Consider the following 19805-nt stretch of genomic DNA (forward strand, 5'->3'; position numbering starts at 1 on the left):
CTAGGTTAGACTACTGCAATGCTCTACTTTCTGGCTACCCAGATAAAGCACTAAATAAACTTCAGTTAGTGCTAAATACGGCTGCTAGAATCCTGACTAGAACCAAAAAATTTGATCATATTACTCCAGTGCTAGCCTCCCTACACTGGCTTCCTGTTAAGGCAAGGGCTGATTTCAAGGTTTTACTGCTAACCTACAAAGCATTACATGGGCTTGCTCCTACCTATCTTTCCGATTTGGTCCTGCCGTACATACCTACATGTACGCTACGGTCACAAGACGCAGGCCTCCTAATTGTCCCTAGAATTTCTAAACAGCTGGAGGCAGGGCTTTCTCCTATAAGGCTCCATTTTTATGGAATGGTCTGCTGATCCATGTGAGAGACGCAGACTCGGTTTTAAACTTTAAGTCTTTACTGAAGACTCATCTCTTCAGTGGGTCATATGATTGAGTGTAGTCTGGCCCAGAAGTGTGAAGGTGAACGGAAAGGCTCTGGAGCAACGAACCACCCTTGCTGTCTCTGCCTGGCCGGTTCCCCTCTCTCCACTGGGATTCTCTGCCTCTAACCCTATTATAGGGGCTGAGTCACTGGCTTACTGGTGCTCTGACATGATCTTCCTGTCTGGGTTGGCGCCCCCCCTTGGGTTGTGCCGTGGCGGAGATCTTTGTGGGCTATACTCGGCCTTGTCTCAGGATGGTAAGTTGGTGGTTGAAGTTATCCCTCTAGTGGTGTGGGGGCTGTGCTTTGGCAAAGTGGGTGGAGTTATATCCTTCCTGTTTGGCCCTGTCCAGGGGGTATCATCGGATGGGGCCACAGTGTCTCCTGACCCCTCCTGTCTCAGCCTCCAGTATTTATGCTGCAGTAGTTTATGTGTCGGGGGGCTAGGGTCAGTTTGTTATATCTGGAGTACTTCTCCTGTCTTATCCGGTGTCCTGTGTGAATTTAAGTATGCTCTCTCTAATTCTCTCTTTCTCTCTTTCTTTCTCTCTCTCTCTCTCGGAGGACCTGAGCCCTAGGACCATGCCTCAGGACTACCTGGCATGATAACTCCTTGCTGTCCCCAGTCCACCTGGCCGTGCTGCTGCTCCAGTTTCAACTGTTCTGCCTGAGGCTATGGAACCCTGACCTGTTCACCGGACGTGCTACCTGTCCCAGACCTGCTGTTTTCAACTCTCTAGAGACAGCAGGAGCGGTAGAGATACTCTTAATGATCGGCTATGAAAAGCCAACTGACATTAATTAAGTCTTGAAAAAGAAGGGTCAATACTGCAAATATTGACTCTTTGGATCAACTTCATGTAATTGTCAATAAAAGCCTTTGACACTTATGAAATGCTTGTAATTATACTTCAGTATTCCATAGTAACATCTGACAAAAATATCTAAAGACACTGAAGCAGCAAACTTTGTGAAAATTAATATTTGTGTCATTCTCAAAACTTTTGGCCACGACTGTATTACATGTAATATGCCTCATAGGAATGGCCACCCAAACTCCAACACCTGTCCACTGCTTTGAGCTGCAGGTGACTAGTCCTCCTCCCTGGTACAATTATCTAATGGGATAATGAAATACATGTAATATATTTAGATTTATTCATGTTATGCTGAAGTCAGTCAATTTACAATATTTCACAGTGTGTGTGTGTACTTATGTGATTGGACTATCAAAATGAACAAATACCTGCAGAAGGAGCCACTGGCCTAGATTTGGTCATGAGTCACTGAAATTCAGAGATATTAATTGGAGTCAGATTATAATACCTTCAATTATAATAATTAAGTTTCAAGTAAAGTGAAATGTTTAACTTGCAAACCCTACCCAACCCTACCAATTGTAATAAAATAAGAAATAAGAGAGAAAGCTATATACAGGGTCAGTGTCAGTACCACATTTACATTGTGCAGGGATACTGGAGTATTTGAGGTAGTTGCAGTGCCTTCATACCAATTGTTTCTTCATACCAATTGATTTATTCAACGTGTTTCAGCCTGATTTCAAAATGGATTAAATTTATTTTTCTCTCTCACCGATCTACACACAAAATCTCATAATGACACATTCAAAATATGCTTTTAGAATGTTTTGCTAATTTATTGAAAATTAAATACAGAAATAACTAATTTAAATACAGTACCAGTCAAAAGTTTGGACACACCTACTCATTCCAGGGTTTTTCTTTATTTTTTACTCTTTTCTACATAGTGAAGACATGAAAACTATGAAATAACACATATGGAATCATGTAGTAACCAAAAAAGTGTTACACAAATCAAAATATATTTTATATTTTACATTCTTCAATGTAGCACCTCTTTGCCTTGACAGCTTTGCACTCTCTTGGCATTCTCGCAACCAGCTTCATGAGGAAGTCACCTGGAATGGATTTCAATTAACAGGTGTGCCTTGTTAAAAGTTAATTTGTGGGGCCTCCCGGGTGGTGCAGTGGTCTAGGGCACTGCATCGCAGTGCTAGCTGCGCCACCAGAGTTTCTGGGTTCGCGCCCAGGCTCTGTCGCAGCCGGCCGCGACCGGGGGGTCCGTGGGGCGACGCACAATTGGCCTAGCGTCGTCCGGGTTAGGGAGGGTTTGGCCGGTAGGGATATCCTTGTCTCATCGCGCTCCAGCGACTCCTGTGGCGGGCCGGGCGCAGTGCGCGCTAACCAAGGGGGCCAGGTGCACGGTATTTCCTCCGACACATTGGTGCGGCTGGCTTCCGAGTTGGAGGCGCGCTGTGTTAAGAAGCAGTGCGGCTTGGTTGGGTTGTGCTTCGGAGGACGCATGGCTTTCGACCTTCGTCTCTCCCGAGCCCGTACGGGAGTTGTAGCGATGAGACAAGATAGTAATTACTAGCGATTGGATACCACGAAAATTGGGGAGAAAAGGGGAGAAAATTTTAAAAATAAAATAAAAATAAAAATTTGTGGAATTTCTTTCCTTCTTAATGAGTTTGAGCCAATCAGTTATGTTGTGGCGATTTTGGCATGTAAGTCTTGGTGGGGGAAAAAATAATAATTGTGGAATGCATGCCAGAAAAGCCACAACACAACACTAAACAATACATTAATTGCACAATAAAGGTGACAAACGGTGCCCCAAAAACTGTTAGGCCCAACATGAAGCTGCCCCAACATCTTACCACTGCTACACCTGGCCATCAGCGGAGCCTTATCTGGCAGCGAGACAGTTCAATCAGCCTCATTTACTGATATGGCTGACTTGCTTAAACAAATGTGGTTTCTGAAGACAATTGAGAGAGATGTACAAACTATGGCATAAGGGGATGACAAGCGGATAAGAGGAAATCCGTTATTTCGATTAAGACATTAATGAGCGAGCTAGGACGTAATGTTCATCAATATAACTATTTATTTACCACTTTTGAAATGTACAGCGACAGAATTCAGAACATGGGCCATTCTTGCAGTGTACACTAAGTCAGAACCGTAGGATAAATAAAGGGGGCATATTAGCAGACAATGAAAGCTCTTACAATATTTGATGATTACATTTCTCTAAAACAGGTTCAAGACTACAGTAGAACAGTCAGAACAGTAGTCGAAATTAAGAGGGGTAAATAGACCAAATTATTAGGGTGAGGCACATGGGCTACTAACATCTTACTACACAACATACACTTAGTAACTTTCTTAGCTACAGTATACATATCTCCCTGGCATATTACATCATTTACGAAGCAGCATACAATACAAGTCCTGCTTCATTGACAGCATGGCCAATGTTGAATGTTTATCATTCTAAACTTGGAAAAAAGCACCTTTATCCCAGATTTGGGACCACACAGCCACTGTCACTGATTCCTTCCAAACCACTCGTTGAATTTGCGATTTCCAACTTGTTGTGTAGTGTTTATGTCCAATGGCCAATGAGCAATGATACGTTTTATCTATAATTTCTCTTCATTATTTATCTTCATATGACACAGATTAAAAAGGATTTGCCAGTAAATTGTCGACTTGATTCATGATGATGACTGCTAGCTAAGATTGTGAAAGTATGATGTTGATATTATCAGTCCAATCAAAGCTACTGTACATATAACGTGATTTGACGTCATTTATCTGTGGCCAATGACCTTGAGCCTTCTTGGATGGGCACTTTTATGGCAGCAGCCAAAGGGCTAAAATGTTCAAGGTCTCCTCTTACACATGGCAGTGATGTAAAGTCCCCGTGAGTGATAGAACACTGAGCCAATCACAGCGCAACGCTCCGTATTTTCTGTTGGCTTGCCCCACCACCACAGAAAGCACTGAGCTAAGCTGAAACACCTGCATTTAGGAGCTGCCTTACTCAAGAAAACAAAAAAGAGACCTGTTTGTATGCGGCTTTCAATGATATATATTATTTTTTACATTGTTTGCAAACTGATATGTGACACGTATTAATGCCAAAATAACATGCCAAACAGGCAAGCCACACCTGCCCTGAATGACGGGTCGCCATTGGTTGTGACAAGGTAGGGGTGGTATACAGAAGATACCCCTATTTGGTAAAAGACTAAGTCCATATCATGGTAAGAAAAGCTCAAATAAGCAAACAGAAACGACAGTCCATCATTACTTTAAGACATGAAGATCAGTCAGTACAGAACATTTCAAGAACTTTGAGTTTCTTCAAGGGCAGCCGCAAAAACCATCAAGCGCTATGATGAAACTGGCTCTCATGAGGACCGCCACAGGAAAGGAAGACCCAGAGTTACCTCTGCTGCAGAGGATAAGTTCATCAGAGTTAACTGCACCTCAGATTGCAGCCCAAATAAATGCTTCACAGAGTTCAAGTAACAGACACATCTCAACATCAACTGCTCAGAGGAGACTGTGTGAAACAGGCCTTCATGGTCGAATTGTTACAAAGATACCACTACTAAAGGACATCGATAATAAGAAGAGACTTGCTTGGGCCAAGACACACGAGCAACGGACATTAGACCGGTGGAAATCTGTCCAAATTTGAGATTTTGGGGTACTGTAGGTGTGTCCAAACATTTGACTGGTACTGTAACTTGTAACAAAATGTTTTTTTTACCCCCAACTTTGATGTTTTGAATACTTCTACTCTATTCATTGTAGCTTTAATAGCATTTGAAATTGCTTGAGATGTATTCTCAGTCCATCTGCCGTTATTTTATTTGCCCAAACACTGTCTTATCATTCCTTATGAATAACTGAACATCCAACCATAAATACCCTTTTGATATGCTGTAGTGCTGTCAGTTTTATGCTTGTGTGGGGTGATTTCATAATCAAAATGAACAACTTGAATCAGACTTCAATAAGCCTCTATTTTTATTTAAAAGAACAAAAACATGTTTAAAACACTTGAATATCCTTTGTCATACAGTACATTACCTATGAAATCAAAAGTGCGTGGTGATGTTACTTTACAAAGAAGTTGGGACAGTCAGTGCATAATTTTGTCTGTGGCATATAAGACACAAAAATAACAACCAACAGGACCATCCATCTACATTAATATGCAATTGAAATAAATAGCAACTAATATCTAACATCAATCATTATGAAACTGTATAAAAACAGACTAAGAGCAACATCTCATACTCATTTTCAAGGATTGCTTTGAAGTATTGCTAAATAACATTATTAACATAAATACTGCACCATTAGAGTAACACTAGCGACTTTCTCTACAGTCTCTTCCATTCCACATGCACTTTACACACAAACATGTTTTATACTTCAATGCACATTGGCTGCGTTTACACAGGTTGCCCAATTCTGGTCTTTAAACTAATCTGATTTTTTTGTTTTGTTGAGACGATGCAATTGCTCAAAAGACCAATTAGTGGAAAAAAAGATCCAAATTGGGCTGAATGCAGCCTTAGATACTTAGTCCTAGATTCAATCAGATCACGTGTTGACCGGCGATAGCTAACACCCACATAGCTGGTCTTTTCGCGGTGTCGGATGTGGAACTGCATTAGAGCTGTCAAATCAGAGCGGATGCTCGTGTGGTCATTGTCACGAAGCCACACTAGTCCCACTTACATTAGAAGTTCAGAAGGAGAAAGTGTAGGCTATATAGAATTAATGACACTCAAATTGAAAATCATTAAACTAAATAAGGATTTACACAGTGTACAAAACATTAGGAACACCTTCCTAATATTGAGTTGCACCCCCTTTGTCCTCAGAACAGCCTGAATTCATCGGGGCATGAACATTACAAGGTGTTGAAAGTGTTCAACAGGGATGCTGGCCCATGCTGATTCCAATGCTTCCCACAGGTGTTTCAAGTTGGCTGGATGTCCTTTGGGTGGTGGACTGTTCTTGTTACACACAGGAAACTGTTGAGTGTGAAAAACCCAGCAGCATGGCAGTTCTTGACACACAAACTGGTGCTCCTGGCACCTACCATATCCTATTCAAAAATCTTGAAAAGCTTAAATATTTTGTCTTGCCCATTCACCCTCAATGGTACAGATACATAATCCAAGTCTCAAGGCTTTAAAGTCCTTCTTTAACCCGTCTCCTCCCCTTCATCTACACTGATTGAAGTAGATTTAACAGGTGACATCAATAAGGTGTCGTAAGCTTTCACCAGGATTTACCTGGTAAATTATTGTCATGGAAAGAGCAGGTTCTCCTAATGTTTAGTACACTTAGTGTATATCAGCCTAATCAAGGTGTAGATTATAACACACATTCCTGTGTTCGAATTTGTAACAAGCCTGCATGGGATTATTATTAATACAACTCATTGCATCCAATGGCAATGTCCGCAACAGGTAGAATGCGGGGAGCCGCTTGCTGATTTGACACCTCCAACGTCGCTACACCTCCGACATCGCCTAAAAACAATGAAAGTGCTATGCAGTTGTCGGTTAAGCGGGTTAACGCAGAACTGATTGAATCTAGCCCTTAGATGTATTGAGTTACTCAGATCCCCAAAGAATAAAATAATCTGCTATTCCTTAGAAAATAAATGGTTCAATATAAATATGTTACCACTTAGGTACCGAGGCTGAAGTTTGCTGGTTAAAATGAGGGCAAGGCTTTGTTTATGTCGCTAGCAATATTAGATAACTAATCACAGCTTCTTTAATAAATAATGACCCAGTCTGACAAACACCTTGTATCTCTGGCAGTAAACACAGAAAGAGAGCATCTCTATGGGGAAACTGTGGACCAGAGTTCTATAAACAACTTTTGTTTAAATTCCAGAGAACAAATTAGTAGGGGCTTGATCGATCCTGATAAGAACAAAAGGTACAATTTTATTGTACTAAGGTAGGTACGGTAACATAGCAACACAGCACTTAAAAAAAACAAAAAAAAACAAGCTATTGATCAGCAGGTAGCCTAGTGGATAGGGCCAGTAACCGAAAGGTTGCTGGTTCCAATCTCCAAGCCGACTATGTGAAACATCTGATGACATGCCTTTGCGCAAGGCGCTTAACTCTAATTGCTTCTGTAAGTCACTCTGGAGAAGAACGTCTGCTAAATGACTGAAAAGATAAAGACCCTAGTTCACACTTCAGATCACTCTCTGACGTACGTCTATTCCACCACAGCAGGTCTTGTCCTTGTTGTCTTTCTTCAGCCCGTCGTCCAGCCACAATGTAGAAACATCTGAAAGGAAACAAAAAGATCAGACTGAACATCTCAATCTGGCCTATGGTGTGAGGAGGTTGACCATACCTGAAAGAGAGCGACTATCCAGTTGGGCTGGTCTGTGACTCACTGACACCTTTCCCGGTCAGAAGAACAAGGCAACCTCAGAGAACTTTATTTCTAGAGGACATATGAGATGGATCTGGTTCTATCCACGCACTCTTGTCCACTTGGAGAGAGACTGAATAGGCTCTGACCTGAGCAGGCAGAAGACCTGTCAGGTGTCCTGCCCCCTAGTAGCAGAGGTCACTGGGAGTTTGGGGAGACAGTTGTATGATCCTCATAGTCTCTCTGGCACCGTCAGGAGATGGGTGGAGTGAACTGCATGAAGTTATAAAACTCACAGGCAGGGGAATCTATAATAATACCAATCAATTTGTGAACCAATAACCTAGTCTACCCACCCACTCACACACCTCTCAGCTCAGAAGAGTTTGTGTCCTCCTCTCCAGGCTTGGTGCAGTCTTTGCTGTCCTTGTATGAAGTGGATTTTTTCCCATCCACCACATCTGTCTTCACCTGGCCCAGAGTCTGCAGCAGACACATAGTGTCAAAGGCCTCACCGCCTCCTTCCCTAAGCAGCTCCAGCACCTGTAGCAATACACCTCACATAAATAGACATGCCGATACCTCAATGTAATACCAGACATAATGTCTCTCTGGGATAACATAATTCCAAGCATATTTTCCCAAGTGGACACTACCCAAAGTTGTCCATTGTGGTTACAATGACTCAATTAGTTGGAGCACAACGCTTGTAAGTTATTACTTAAAAACCTAAAATGGGCAACATATGGTCACTGCTGAATGACCACCGGCCTATCATATGACTAAACATGTATAGTAGTGTTGTTACCCACCTGCAGACACTTATAGGACTTCAGCTCACTGAGGTTCTCCTCCAGGAAGAGCAGGTACACGCTGAGGTCGTTGTAGAAGGGTGTGTCCAGGTCCAGAGCTCCGAAGGCCGGCAGCATCTCGTAGGGCCGGAGGAAGCGGGAGCCCTGTCTGGCCGGGCCCAGGGCAGCGTACACCAGCAGGGGAGCCAGCAGGAGGTACACCCCCAGGTTGATGTAGCTTAGCAGCCTGAACACCCCCACCGCCACCAGTTTACACTGCACCAACACCGCACTGTTGTTCCTCAGCACCCCTGTCCGCACATCACAGGCAAACTCATCGGTGATGGAGGCTAGGCGAATGTAGTAGCCCAGGTAGAGGCAGGCTAGCAGCAGGGTGAGCAGGGTTAACAGCCGACACGCCAGGTATTTCACCACCAGCCAGCGGGAGAAACGCTTGGTCTTCAGATACTGCTCCACCAGAGGGTATTTAAAGCAGCCTTCGGTCAGGTCCAGGGCACTGCCATCACACAGGGAGATTAGGTGGGACAGGACAGTAGAAGTTCCAGAAAATGGGACCAGCACTCATGATGCAGTTGCGTCAATTTTGCGTATTTTTATTCTCCGAGCAGACACACATCAACTTCATTTTAGCGTATGTACGTATGTGTACAGAAAAATAAAGAAAAAGTCAACTTCAAGTGAGTGCTGGATCATTTTTAAATAATTGCACTATTGCACTTTTAAGAACTGTTTATTGAAGAAAATAAATGAGCATATTCTACCACTGCCCATTACTGATCTGATAAACAGCTCTGCCTATAATCACAGTTCAGACAGATACACACTGTATTTGACTGCTGACCCCAGCCAGGCTTAGTCTCCAGCAGTGCGAAGTCAAACGATTAAAAAAAATCCCTATTTAGTCCATTCGTCACTACCTGTGCTTCTAGCTAATAAGGTTTCGCTCTCCCTCTGCCTCTCAATGAAAATAGAGCATTTGATCTCATCTTCTATTCCCATGTACCAGTGTTTTCTGTGTGATTATATAGCGAGTGTTCCCGCTCTGGTATTGGCATGTGTACTCTGGCCAACAGCTCTGCAAAAACAGTACGGGTATCGCCCACATGAGATTATTATGGACAAAAGAGTGAGATTGTTTATTTGTCAAACGGCAGCCAAGCATAGATGATCATGTCACCAGAATAAGACCCTCTATATTTATTGTAAAGGAGCATCAAGCTTCACCATCCTGTGAAGTTCATCATTAATTTAATCTGTAGCCTAATAAACTGCATGCTTTTCCGACGAGTCATAGTGGGAGGACCACACAACATGTGTTTACTTCGATATGATGGTTATCATATCAATATATCCGACATTTCTCGCAGAATTTATTTTACAGACAAAAAAAATTCCACCTTGTCTAGCGTATTTTGTTTTGTTGACATTTGGTCATTTTTCAGACAAATTTTCTGTTTCCATCAGGCCTGTCGTGACATTTTGTATCTGACATGTACTTTACTCGCATAGAAATGTTGGATGGAAACCTGGTTACTGATATGAACTCATTGTCCTCTCATGGCACTACACTCTATAGATGGTGAACCTGCGGTTTCTCCCCCATTAGTTTCATTAATAGTATGGCTTGGTGTAGAAACAGCAGACAAACACAGCATGGCCTCTCTTTGCTACTCTAACTAGATCAACCCGTTTGACTGCATAGTTAGTGGGCTAGCCTAAGCAAATTAAAATTCATTTTATCTCTCTAGATTCCATTATTTGTCATTCTGTACCAGCCGTTATCACTAAACATCTTATAGTCTAACCTTTATTTACTTTTTTGTTCTTTTCCCACTGTGATTTTTTTTGGTAAACTCTGCACCTGATGCAAACTAGAGGTCGACCGATTATGATTTTTCAACAGCGATACCGATACCGATTATTGGAGGACCAAAAAAAGCCGATACTGATTATTGGAGGACCAAAAAAAGCCGATACTGATTATTGGAGGACCAAAAAAAGCCGATACTGATTATTGGAGGACCAAAAAAAGCCGATACCGATTAATCGGCCGACATATAATAGACAATTACAACAATACCGAATGAACACTTTTATTTTAACTTAATATAATACATAAATAAAATCAATTTAGTCTCAAATAAAAATGAAACGTTCAATTTGGTTTAAATAATACAAAAACACAGTGTTGGAGAAGAAAGTAAAAGTGCAATATGTGCCATGTAAAAAATGGCATAACATGAGAACATATGAAAGCTGGTGGTTCCTTTTAACATGAGTCTTCAATATTCCCAGTTGAGTAGTTATTATAGGAATTATAGGACTATTTCTCTCTATACCATTTGTATTTCATATACCTTTGACTATTGGATGTTCTTATAGCCACTATAGTATTGCCAGCCTAATCTCGGGAGTTGATATAATATTGAAGACTCATGTTAAAAGGAACCACCGTGTTTCTACACCTGCATTGCTTGCTGTTTGGGGTTTTAGGCTGGGTTTCTGTACAGCACTTCGAGATACTAGCTGATGTACGAAGGGCTATATAAAATAAACTTGATTTGATTTGATAGGCTTGAAGTCATAAACAGCACTGTGCTTCAAGCATTGCGAAGAGCTGCTGGCAAACGCAGGGATGTGCTGTTTGAATGAATGCTTACGAGCCTGCTGCTGCCTACCACCGCTCAGTCAGACTGCTCTATCAAATCCTAGACTTAATTATAATATAATAAACACACAGAAATACGAACCTTATATCATTAATATGGTCAAATCTGGAAGCTATTATTTCGAAAACAAAACGTTTATTCTTTCAGTGAAATACGGAACCGTTCCGTATTTTATCGAATGGGCGGCAACCCGAAGTCTAAATATTGCTGTGACATTAAACAACCTTCAATGTTATGTCATAATTATGTACAATTCTGGCAAATTAATTACGGTCTTTGTTAGGAAGAAATGGTCTTCACACAGTTCGCAACGAGCCAGGCGGCCCAAACTGCTGCATATACCCTGACTCTGCTTGCACTGAACCCAAGAGAAGTGACACATTTTCCCTAGTCAATATTGCCTGCTAACATTAATTTATTTTAACTAAATATGCAGGTTTAAAAAAAATACACTTGTGTATTGATTTTAAGAAAGGTATTGATGTTTATGGTTAGGTACATTTTTCGCGAATGCACTTTTGTTAAATCATCACCCGTTTGGCGAAGTAGGCTGTGATTCAATGATAAATTAACAGGCACCGCATTGATTATATGCAATGCAGGACAAGCTAGTTAAACTAGTAATATCATCAACCATGTGTAGTTAACTAGTGATTATGTTAAGATTGATTGCTTTTTATAAGATAAGTTTAATGCTAGCTAGCAACTTACCGTGGCTCCTTGCTGTACTTGCGTAACAGGTGGTCAGCCTGCCACGCAGTTTCCTCGTGGATTGCAATGTAATCGGCCATAATCTGAATCGGTCGACGTCTAATGCAAACGCTTAGTAAATTTGGCCACTAGGAGTCTTTGAGCTCAGGTGGAAGAGACAAATAAATAATCTAAAGAAGACAAGTCATCTAAAGTGGAAGGGAATAAGGCCCTTCATAGTGTTTACCTGGAGGAGTCGTCAGAGACATCTTTGGTGTCTATAGATGAGGCCAGGCTCTTGGCCAGTCTGATGGCTCGGTTATAGGAGCGGTCCAGCTCCTCCATGATGAAGTTGAGGTCAGAGGAGAGGTGTGGGGCGGCCGTGAAGCGCCAGAACAGAGCAGGGATGTACATGAGGATTGCCACCAACAGAAGGATGTAAGGGAAGAACTGGAGGAGGAGGGCAGAGGAATAAAAGAGGGTGAGAGAGGGAAGACAAAAGCAAGAATTGCATGACTGAGAAATAAGGACCAAGAAGATTACAATCCACATGAACTGATTGTAGAAAATACAGAACATTGGTGTGCCACACATTGGTATGACACACAGAAGTTTATTGTGGTGACAAGGCTTTTGGGAGCTTCCTTGTGACAGACCAAGTAAACCAAACTCATTCACATGTTCGCAGGAAGATGTTTAGAGGTGGGGGTGCTTTCATTTTGTAGACGGGGGGATTTTTTTATTTTGATTTATAAGCACCCCTACTTCCCGCGGCTATGCTTATACACCTGGACCTATGGCGATATCATCCACCTCGTCAAGAAATAGTATCTCTCCCAGTCGTCTGAGAAGAGGCTGCATAATTATAATTGTAAAGGGCTTTCATGTGGATGAAGAGGTTGACTACTCTGACAGTCTGGTCTGATTTAAAGTATGGCTTACTCCTGAGAGCTCCAAAAGGGGATCTCAATCATAAATATGCCAAATGTGATGCTGCGCCATGATTGCCAATGAGGAGTGTTATTCCCCAACTCCCCAGGCAGCCATAACTGTTAGAGCCACATTAACAGATCAATCTCACACTGACTGGCGCTGCCCTCTGGCCACTGACTGGATCTGCCCTCTGGCCACTGACTGGAGCTGCCCTCTGGCCACTGACTGGAGCTGCCCTCTGGCCACTGACTGGAGCTGCCCTCTGGCCACTGACTGGAGCTGCCCTCTGGCCACTGACTGGAGCTGCCCTCTGGCCACTGACTGGAGCTGCCCTCTGGCCACTGACTGGAGCTGCCCTCTGGCAACTGACTGGAACTGCCCTCTGGCCACTGACTGGAGCTGCCCTCTGGCCACTGACTGGAGCTGCCCTCTGGCCACTGACTGGAGCTGCCCTCTGACCACTGACTGGAGCTGCCCTCTGGCAACTGACTGGAGCTGCCCTTTTGGCTAACTGAGGGCTTGTACCTTGTGCAGCCATAGGGGGGCACCCTCGACGCCATCAACGCTGAGTTGCTGCTCCTGCACCGCCGCCCAACAGAAGGAGTCAACATAGGCTGCCTGTCGCCATGAGAAGTTGGTAGGGGCAAAACAGCTGATCTGGGTACCTGCATTCAGCCAAAGGGATTGGACAGGGTTAGAATGGGCCAGTCCAGAGTGGAAAGACTAGTAAGTGTACACAGCCTAATGTTCTTATTTTGAGTGAAGACAGGAAATAGGACCAGTGTGGGCTCCAGCTGTTATGTACTCCCAGTTTCCAGTGGACATTGAGTTTGTGAGTAACTGTCCCCTCCAGTTATTTATGTGGTTGTCCCATAGTGTATGGCATAAAACAATTAATTCGTGATTTCACTGTTATTTGCTTGATGTGTAACCTTTATATAACAACTGAAATGTTTTAATTATTGTTAGTAATAATAGGCTATTATCTATGTTATTACACATATTTGGACTGCACATCCACAACACAAATCAATTTGGTGAAACATATTGCCTGGATGGCCTATGGAAAGCACAGTCAGTCACTGCCACCCAAGTTCCATTGACCTCTGCCCAAACTGTCATGTAACAAATATTATATCTGTAGTCTGCTGGGGAATAGATTAAAAAGCAGGGACTCTTTACAGTGCTTATACCACAGAATTAAACTGAACATATACACTGAGTGTACAAAACACTAGAAACACCTACAAGGTGTGGAAAGCGTTCCACAGGGACGCTGGCCCACGTTGACTCCAATGCTTCCAACAGCTGTGTCAAGTTGGCTGGATGTCCTTTGGGTGGTGGACCATTCTTGATACGCACAGGAAACTTGAGCGTGAAAAACCCACCAGTGCTGCAGTTCTTGACACTCAAACCGGTGCGCCTGGCACCTCCTACCATACCTAGTTCAAAGGCACTTAAATCTTTTGTCTTGCCCATTCACCCTCTGAATGGCCCACACACAATCCAATGTTAATTGTCTCAAGGCTTAAAAATCCTTCTTTAACCCATCATCTACACCGACTGAAGTGGCTTTAACAGGTGACATCAATAAGGGATCATAGCTTTCACCTGGTCAGTCTGCCATGGAAAGAGCAGGTGGTCCTAATGTTTTATACATGGCTATACCCACACTGCCATGTGAGAATTATGACTCAGCATTAGGCTAAACTTATCTCCGTGGCGGAGATCTTTGTGGGCTATACTCGGCCTTGTCTCAGGATGGTAAATTGGTGGTTGAAGATATCCCTCTAGTGGTGTGGGGGCTGTGCTTTGGCAAAGTGGGTGGGGTTATATCCTTCCTGTTTGGCCCTGTCCGGGGGTATCGTTGGACGGGGCCACAGTGTCTCCCGACCCCTCCTGTCTCAGCCTCCAGTATTTATGCTGCAGTAGTTTATGTGTCGGGGGGCTAGGGTCAGTCTGTTATATCTGGAGTATTTCTCCTTTATTATCCGGTGTCCTGTGTGAATTTAAGTATGCTCTCTCTAATTCTTTCTTTCTTTCTCTCTCTGAGAGGAGCTGAGCCCTAGGACCATGCCTCAGGACTACCTGGCCTGATGACTCCTTGCTGTCCCCAGTCCACCTGGCCGTGCTGCTGCTCCAGTTTCAACTGTTCTGCCTGCGGCTATGGAACCCTGACCTGCTCACCGGACGTGCTACCTGTCCCAGACCTGCTGTTTTCAACTCTCTAGAGACAGCAGGAGCGGTAGAGATACTCTGAATGATTGGCTATGAAAAGCTAACTGCCATTTACTCCTGAGGTGCTGACCTGTTGCACCCTTAACAACCACTGTGATTATTATTATTTTACCATGCTGGACATCTATGAACATTTGAACATCTTGGCCATGTTCTGTTATAATCTCCACCCGGCACAGCCAGAAGAGGACTGGCCACCCCTCATAGCCTGGTTCCTCTCTAGATTTCTTACTAGGTTCTGGCCTTTCTAGGAAGTTTTCCCTAGCCACCGTGCTTCTACACCTGCATTGCTTGCTGTTTGGGGTTTTAGGCTGGGTTTCTGTACAGCACTTTGAGATATCAGCTAATGTAAGAAGGGCTTTATAAATAAATTTGATTTGAAATTATTTTCTCACGTGATTTTATGAATCAAATTATCTTTCTGCCACAAACCTGTTTCATTACCTATGCTACCTCTATTCAGTCACTATTCCATATGAATACCTTTTAAGGATAAAATATAACAGCCGAGGGGCGTGGATATGTGAGGTTGTGGAGCAGTGTTGCTATGTTCGTTGTTTTTGTACAAATTGGGCTAACTTTGAAAACGATGTCTCAGGTGAAAATGTATTGGTTGCGCGTTTTTGGTCTACTTTTAAGTTGCACCGTGGCCATCATGGCATTTCCCATTAAAAACATTTCACTGTGACCTGGTGCTGACTGTCTGGCAGTGTGGCAGGTTGTTGCTGAGTGACTGAGTGGTGTGCCACTTGTGTAACCTACCTGACAAACCAATTGAATAAATAGCCTATAAACTTCAGTTTATTGTTGTTGTAGACTTGTGTTATTATGCAATTATTAATGGACATGTTTAGTTAATTAAATTGGAAATGATCAAAACTCTATCGCAATTGCCAATCAGATGTTAGAACGGATTAGATTGATGTAACAGTGGTCAGATTAGGCTACAGGTAAAACAAATTTGAAAAAATTAACACTGGCTGTTGTTGACAAGCATATTCAGTTCATATACATATTATTCATATTTAATTCAGGGATTGAAATGATGACCCCATCCTCAGTAGCCTATTCCAGCTACCTCGAAATCACCTCGCTATTCATGTTGAATAATTTAGTCTGTTAATTTGAACTAAGCAAGCTGCTAAATTGTTCCATTTACATCTTGCCTACATCTTGTCTAGGCTAATGTAAACTATCTGAAATTAGATGTAGGCCTATAGGATACCTGCCTTTATCCAAGCAAACCATGGCAAAATTGAATGACAATCATAAACCAGATTTTAGACTGTAGCCTATGCCTATTGAAATGACAAGTCAATCTCGCAAATGGGCCATTTATAATGGTTCGTAGTCTCAACATCTGGCACATAATAATAGCACAATTGCCAGAAAATAACCTAGCATTAGTGTTTTTATACTCAGAGATTGAGAACCTCTGTCCAACTTTCATCACTCTCCTGTCGGATTTATCTATAGTTATGCACATGAGCAATGGGGATTTATTTACAATTATAAACCTGGTTCAAGCCCTGAATTTTGATTGGATGAAAGCCGTGGTATATCAGACCATATACCACAGGTATAACAAAACATGACTTTTTACTGTTCTAATTACGTTGCTACCCAGTTTATAATATCAATATGGCACACTTGGGGTTTGGGTATAGCTGTCTGGTATATATAGCTGTCTGGTATAGCTGTCTGGTCTGGTATATGGCCAATATGCAGCGGCAGGTAGCCTAGTGGTTAGAGCGTTGGGCCTGTAACCGAAAGGTTGCTAGATCGAATCCCTGAGCTGACAAGGTAAACATCTGTTGTTCTGCCCCTGAACAAGGCAGTTCGCCCACTAGGCTGTTATTGTAAATAAGAATTTGTTCTTAACTGTAACTGCCTTGTAAAATAAAAAATGTAAATACCATGGCTAAATCCAGGTACTCCTGGAACCCAAATTACTATCATATTCCTTCTTAATTGGCTCAATAACGTTATGGAAAATGGGTTTATTATATAAATATGCTAACACCCCTCTTGCTGTGAAAAAAAATTGTGTCTAGTTTTCGGGCATTCATGTTTTCAGTAGTCAATGAGCTAAAAATGTAACTTGACCTGCCAACCCTGTTGTGGAGTCATTTTCAAAGATCTACAATGTAACGGTTTCTTCACCGGGGCAGGCGGCGCTGTGGGCCTAATCTCGAACTCAAGACAATACACGAAGGCTACAATGTTACTACAACTGCATATTGAGAGACAAGCAACTCAGCTTTTCCAATAAATTAATAATTCTGCAATACAGGGCAGGATATTCCGGGGCGAAACAAATGCAATGCAATTAGCCTGTTTCCCGTTGACAGACGGCGGTAGAAATTGCAGTTATGAGGTTTATGGAGCAGACAAAGAACGACCCAGGGATTAGACATGTTTACGAGTTTATCTAATGAGAATCAAAAAATCCATTCGTTTTAGACTAACTAAAACAATTGAAGTAGGTTTTTATTCAGTCCTTGACTGCTCAAACCAAAAACAGAAAGCCAGAGTTTGTGCGTCGAGAGAAACCGATCATTTGCTCTGCTGTTACTGCTCAATTCAATTGGCTAGAGATAATACTATTTTATCAATTTCTGTTTGACCCTGATGCTTTTATTCGATATATTTGAACATGTTAGTTTAGTTTTAGTTCTGATAGTCTATCAGTAATTCAACTCACCTACTGACACCTCTTGTGCAAACGCGAGGGAAATGAGTAACAAAGGGAGACCAACCGCAATGAAAGTGACTATTTTGTCTACCGCAAGCTCCAGACGCACCCCTTTGTACTTCGACTCTGTTGGATCCTTCAATAAAAAGTCGGAGAAAACGTATTCTGTTGCAACGTGTGCAATCGCCATTATTCAATGTGAAATAGTCAGTGTAACAAATTTAAAATTAATAGTTATCCAGTTAATACAATTGATATATTATCTAAAAAACAAGCCGCGCTTTGTCCAAGTTTTTAGTCACATTATTTTCTATATAGATCTCGACAAATTAAGTTAACAAACATGTCACTGAGCCGAAAGTGCATCCAATAACGCCTGACTCATTAAGTGTGTTCGAATACTCATACTAATCGTATTATTTGTGACGTAAATTGAGTATGTATTATGCTTATTGGCCATAGTATGGATAGAGTTAGTATACCAAAAGTTCCCGGATGTCGTACTACATTCGCGAAAATACGAAGTATACAAGCAGTGCTCTTTTTGTAATGACCACCCAGAAACAGTGTTGCATCTTTTTTGGCATTGTATTCATGTAAGAAAACTGTGGCAAGACATCAGTAGATTTATAATTGAACACATTTATGAAGATGTTACACTATTGCGGAGAGATGTACTGCTTGGATTCTTTACATACGATAGAAATAAGCTGAAACATTTTTATGTAATTAATTTCATTATTCTTTTGGCCAAATGTCATATACACAAATATAAATTTACAAACAAAAAAACTAATTTTCTTACCCTACAAAAAGAAATTGAACTGTATTTTAAGACAATTAAATACTCTACTAACAAAAAAGCTGTTAGAATTATAAGTGTATGTATGTCCCTTAAGGTCCTTGTGTAATTGTAATGTGATATTGTACCCCCTAGCTCGATTGTCCATTGTATATAATCTATATATACTTGTGTTCCCTCATGTACTTTCTGTATTGATTTGTTGTTAATAAATAAAAAAAAGTTAAAAAATACAAGCAGTGGACACTATTTCCGTGCTTTTAGGGCCCATAATGCAATTCTTCCTAAATGGGCGTGGCTTCACAACGTTTTCAGATTTGAAGAAAATGTCGGAAATATGCAGCGAAATCCGACTACAGCGGATACAAATTAATTGCCTTAACTAATTGTGACACAAGTTAAGAAAATGTTGAGCTATGTAAAAAGTTATGACTTTTTAAATAAGTTATGCTACACCTTATGTTGGCTGACAATGTGTTGCCTACGCTATCCGTAAGAACCGCATAGCATATCATTACAGAAGTAGGTAGCATTTTGTTAGCTAACGTTACCTCCTTTAACGTAGTTGGCTACTAATAAATCGAATTTGCCAGTATATTAACAATATGCTATCTAACTAACTACCCAACGTTTATTGACTTATTCACGTCATTCTTAGTTAAGTGGTATAGTGGTGCGTTCTCACTGGACATAAATTCGCTCTGGCTATGTACTCCGATTTCAGAGCATACTCGTCTGTGTGCCAGACAGCGCAGAATAACTGATGAATTTATGAACGATCAACACCCATTGAATATATATATTTTTTTATTTAACTAGGCATATGGCCGGTGTCAGTAAATGTCGGCAAAAAAAGCATAATTAAATTGTTGCCAGCAGCACAGTTACAGTCACCAACCCTCTGGATAACATGAAAACAGCCTAACCAGCTCTGCTCGGGCGAATATAATGGTCAGAGTGAGGTGTTCTCTCATCTGTGTCTGGAAGTAGCTAGCCAGTAAGCTTGTGTGCTTGACTGCCATTGTGATGGTCAGAATGCTCGTGTCAGCCAGTGTGGGCAACCCTCAGAATTTAGAATGGACAATATGACACCGCTCTGAATATATGAGCGCACTCTGGCACTCCAGATTAAATTTAGAACACACTCGAATTCATAAAATGTCTAGCTAGTAATTTGTTATGCTAACAATCTATTTTCGATATTTTATTTATGCTAACGATCTAGCAAGAATGCTGCATAGCAACAGCATCAACTTCCAGTAGAC

General features: G+C 41.8%; 1 protein-coding gene across 1 annotated transcript; it reads right to left on the bottom strand.

Moving 5' to 3' along the window:
• Positions 1-6312: 6312 nt before the first annotated feature.
• On the bottom strand, positions 6313-18139 carry LOC120057147 (pannexin-1-like). The gene is made up of 6 exons (XM_039005604.1): positions 17748-18139; positions 13331-13470; positions 12120-12322; positions 8514-9009; positions 8070-8244; positions 6313-7611 (listed from the first exon to the last, which is right to left on the bottom strand). The coding sequence occupies exons 1-6, from the start codon at positions 17926-17928 to the stop codon at positions 7517-7519; spliced, it is 1290 nt and encodes a 429-aa protein (XP_038861532.1). The 5' UTR covers positions 17929-18139; the 3' UTR covers positions 6313-7516.
• Between the last annotated feature and the right edge of the window lie 1666 nt (positions 18140-19805).

Source organism: Salvelinus namaycush, chromosome 12 (genome assembly GCF_016432855.1).
Source record: "Salvelinus namaycush isolate Seneca chromosome 12, SaNama_1.0, whole genome shotgun sequence".
Classification (NCBI taxonomy): Eukaryota; Metazoa; Chordata; class Actinopteri; order Salmoniformes; family Salmonidae; genus Salvelinus; species Salvelinus namaycush.

Bases quoted from the DNA above. Each gene is read 5' to 3' on its own strand.
- LOC120057147 (XM_039005604.1), bottom strand. From the start codon at position 17,928: ATGGCGATTGCACACGTTGCAACAGAATACGTTTTCTCCGACTTTTTA. The intron at 9,010-12,119 runs GTAAACACTATG...GTGTGATGGCAG, and splicing joins GTCTCTGACGACTCCTCCAG to TGCCCTGGACCTGACCGAAG. The intron at 7,612-8,069 runs GTGTGTGAGTGG...GTTTCCTTTCAG, and splicing joins AAACTCTTCTGAGCTGAGAG to ATGTTTCTACATTGTGGCTG.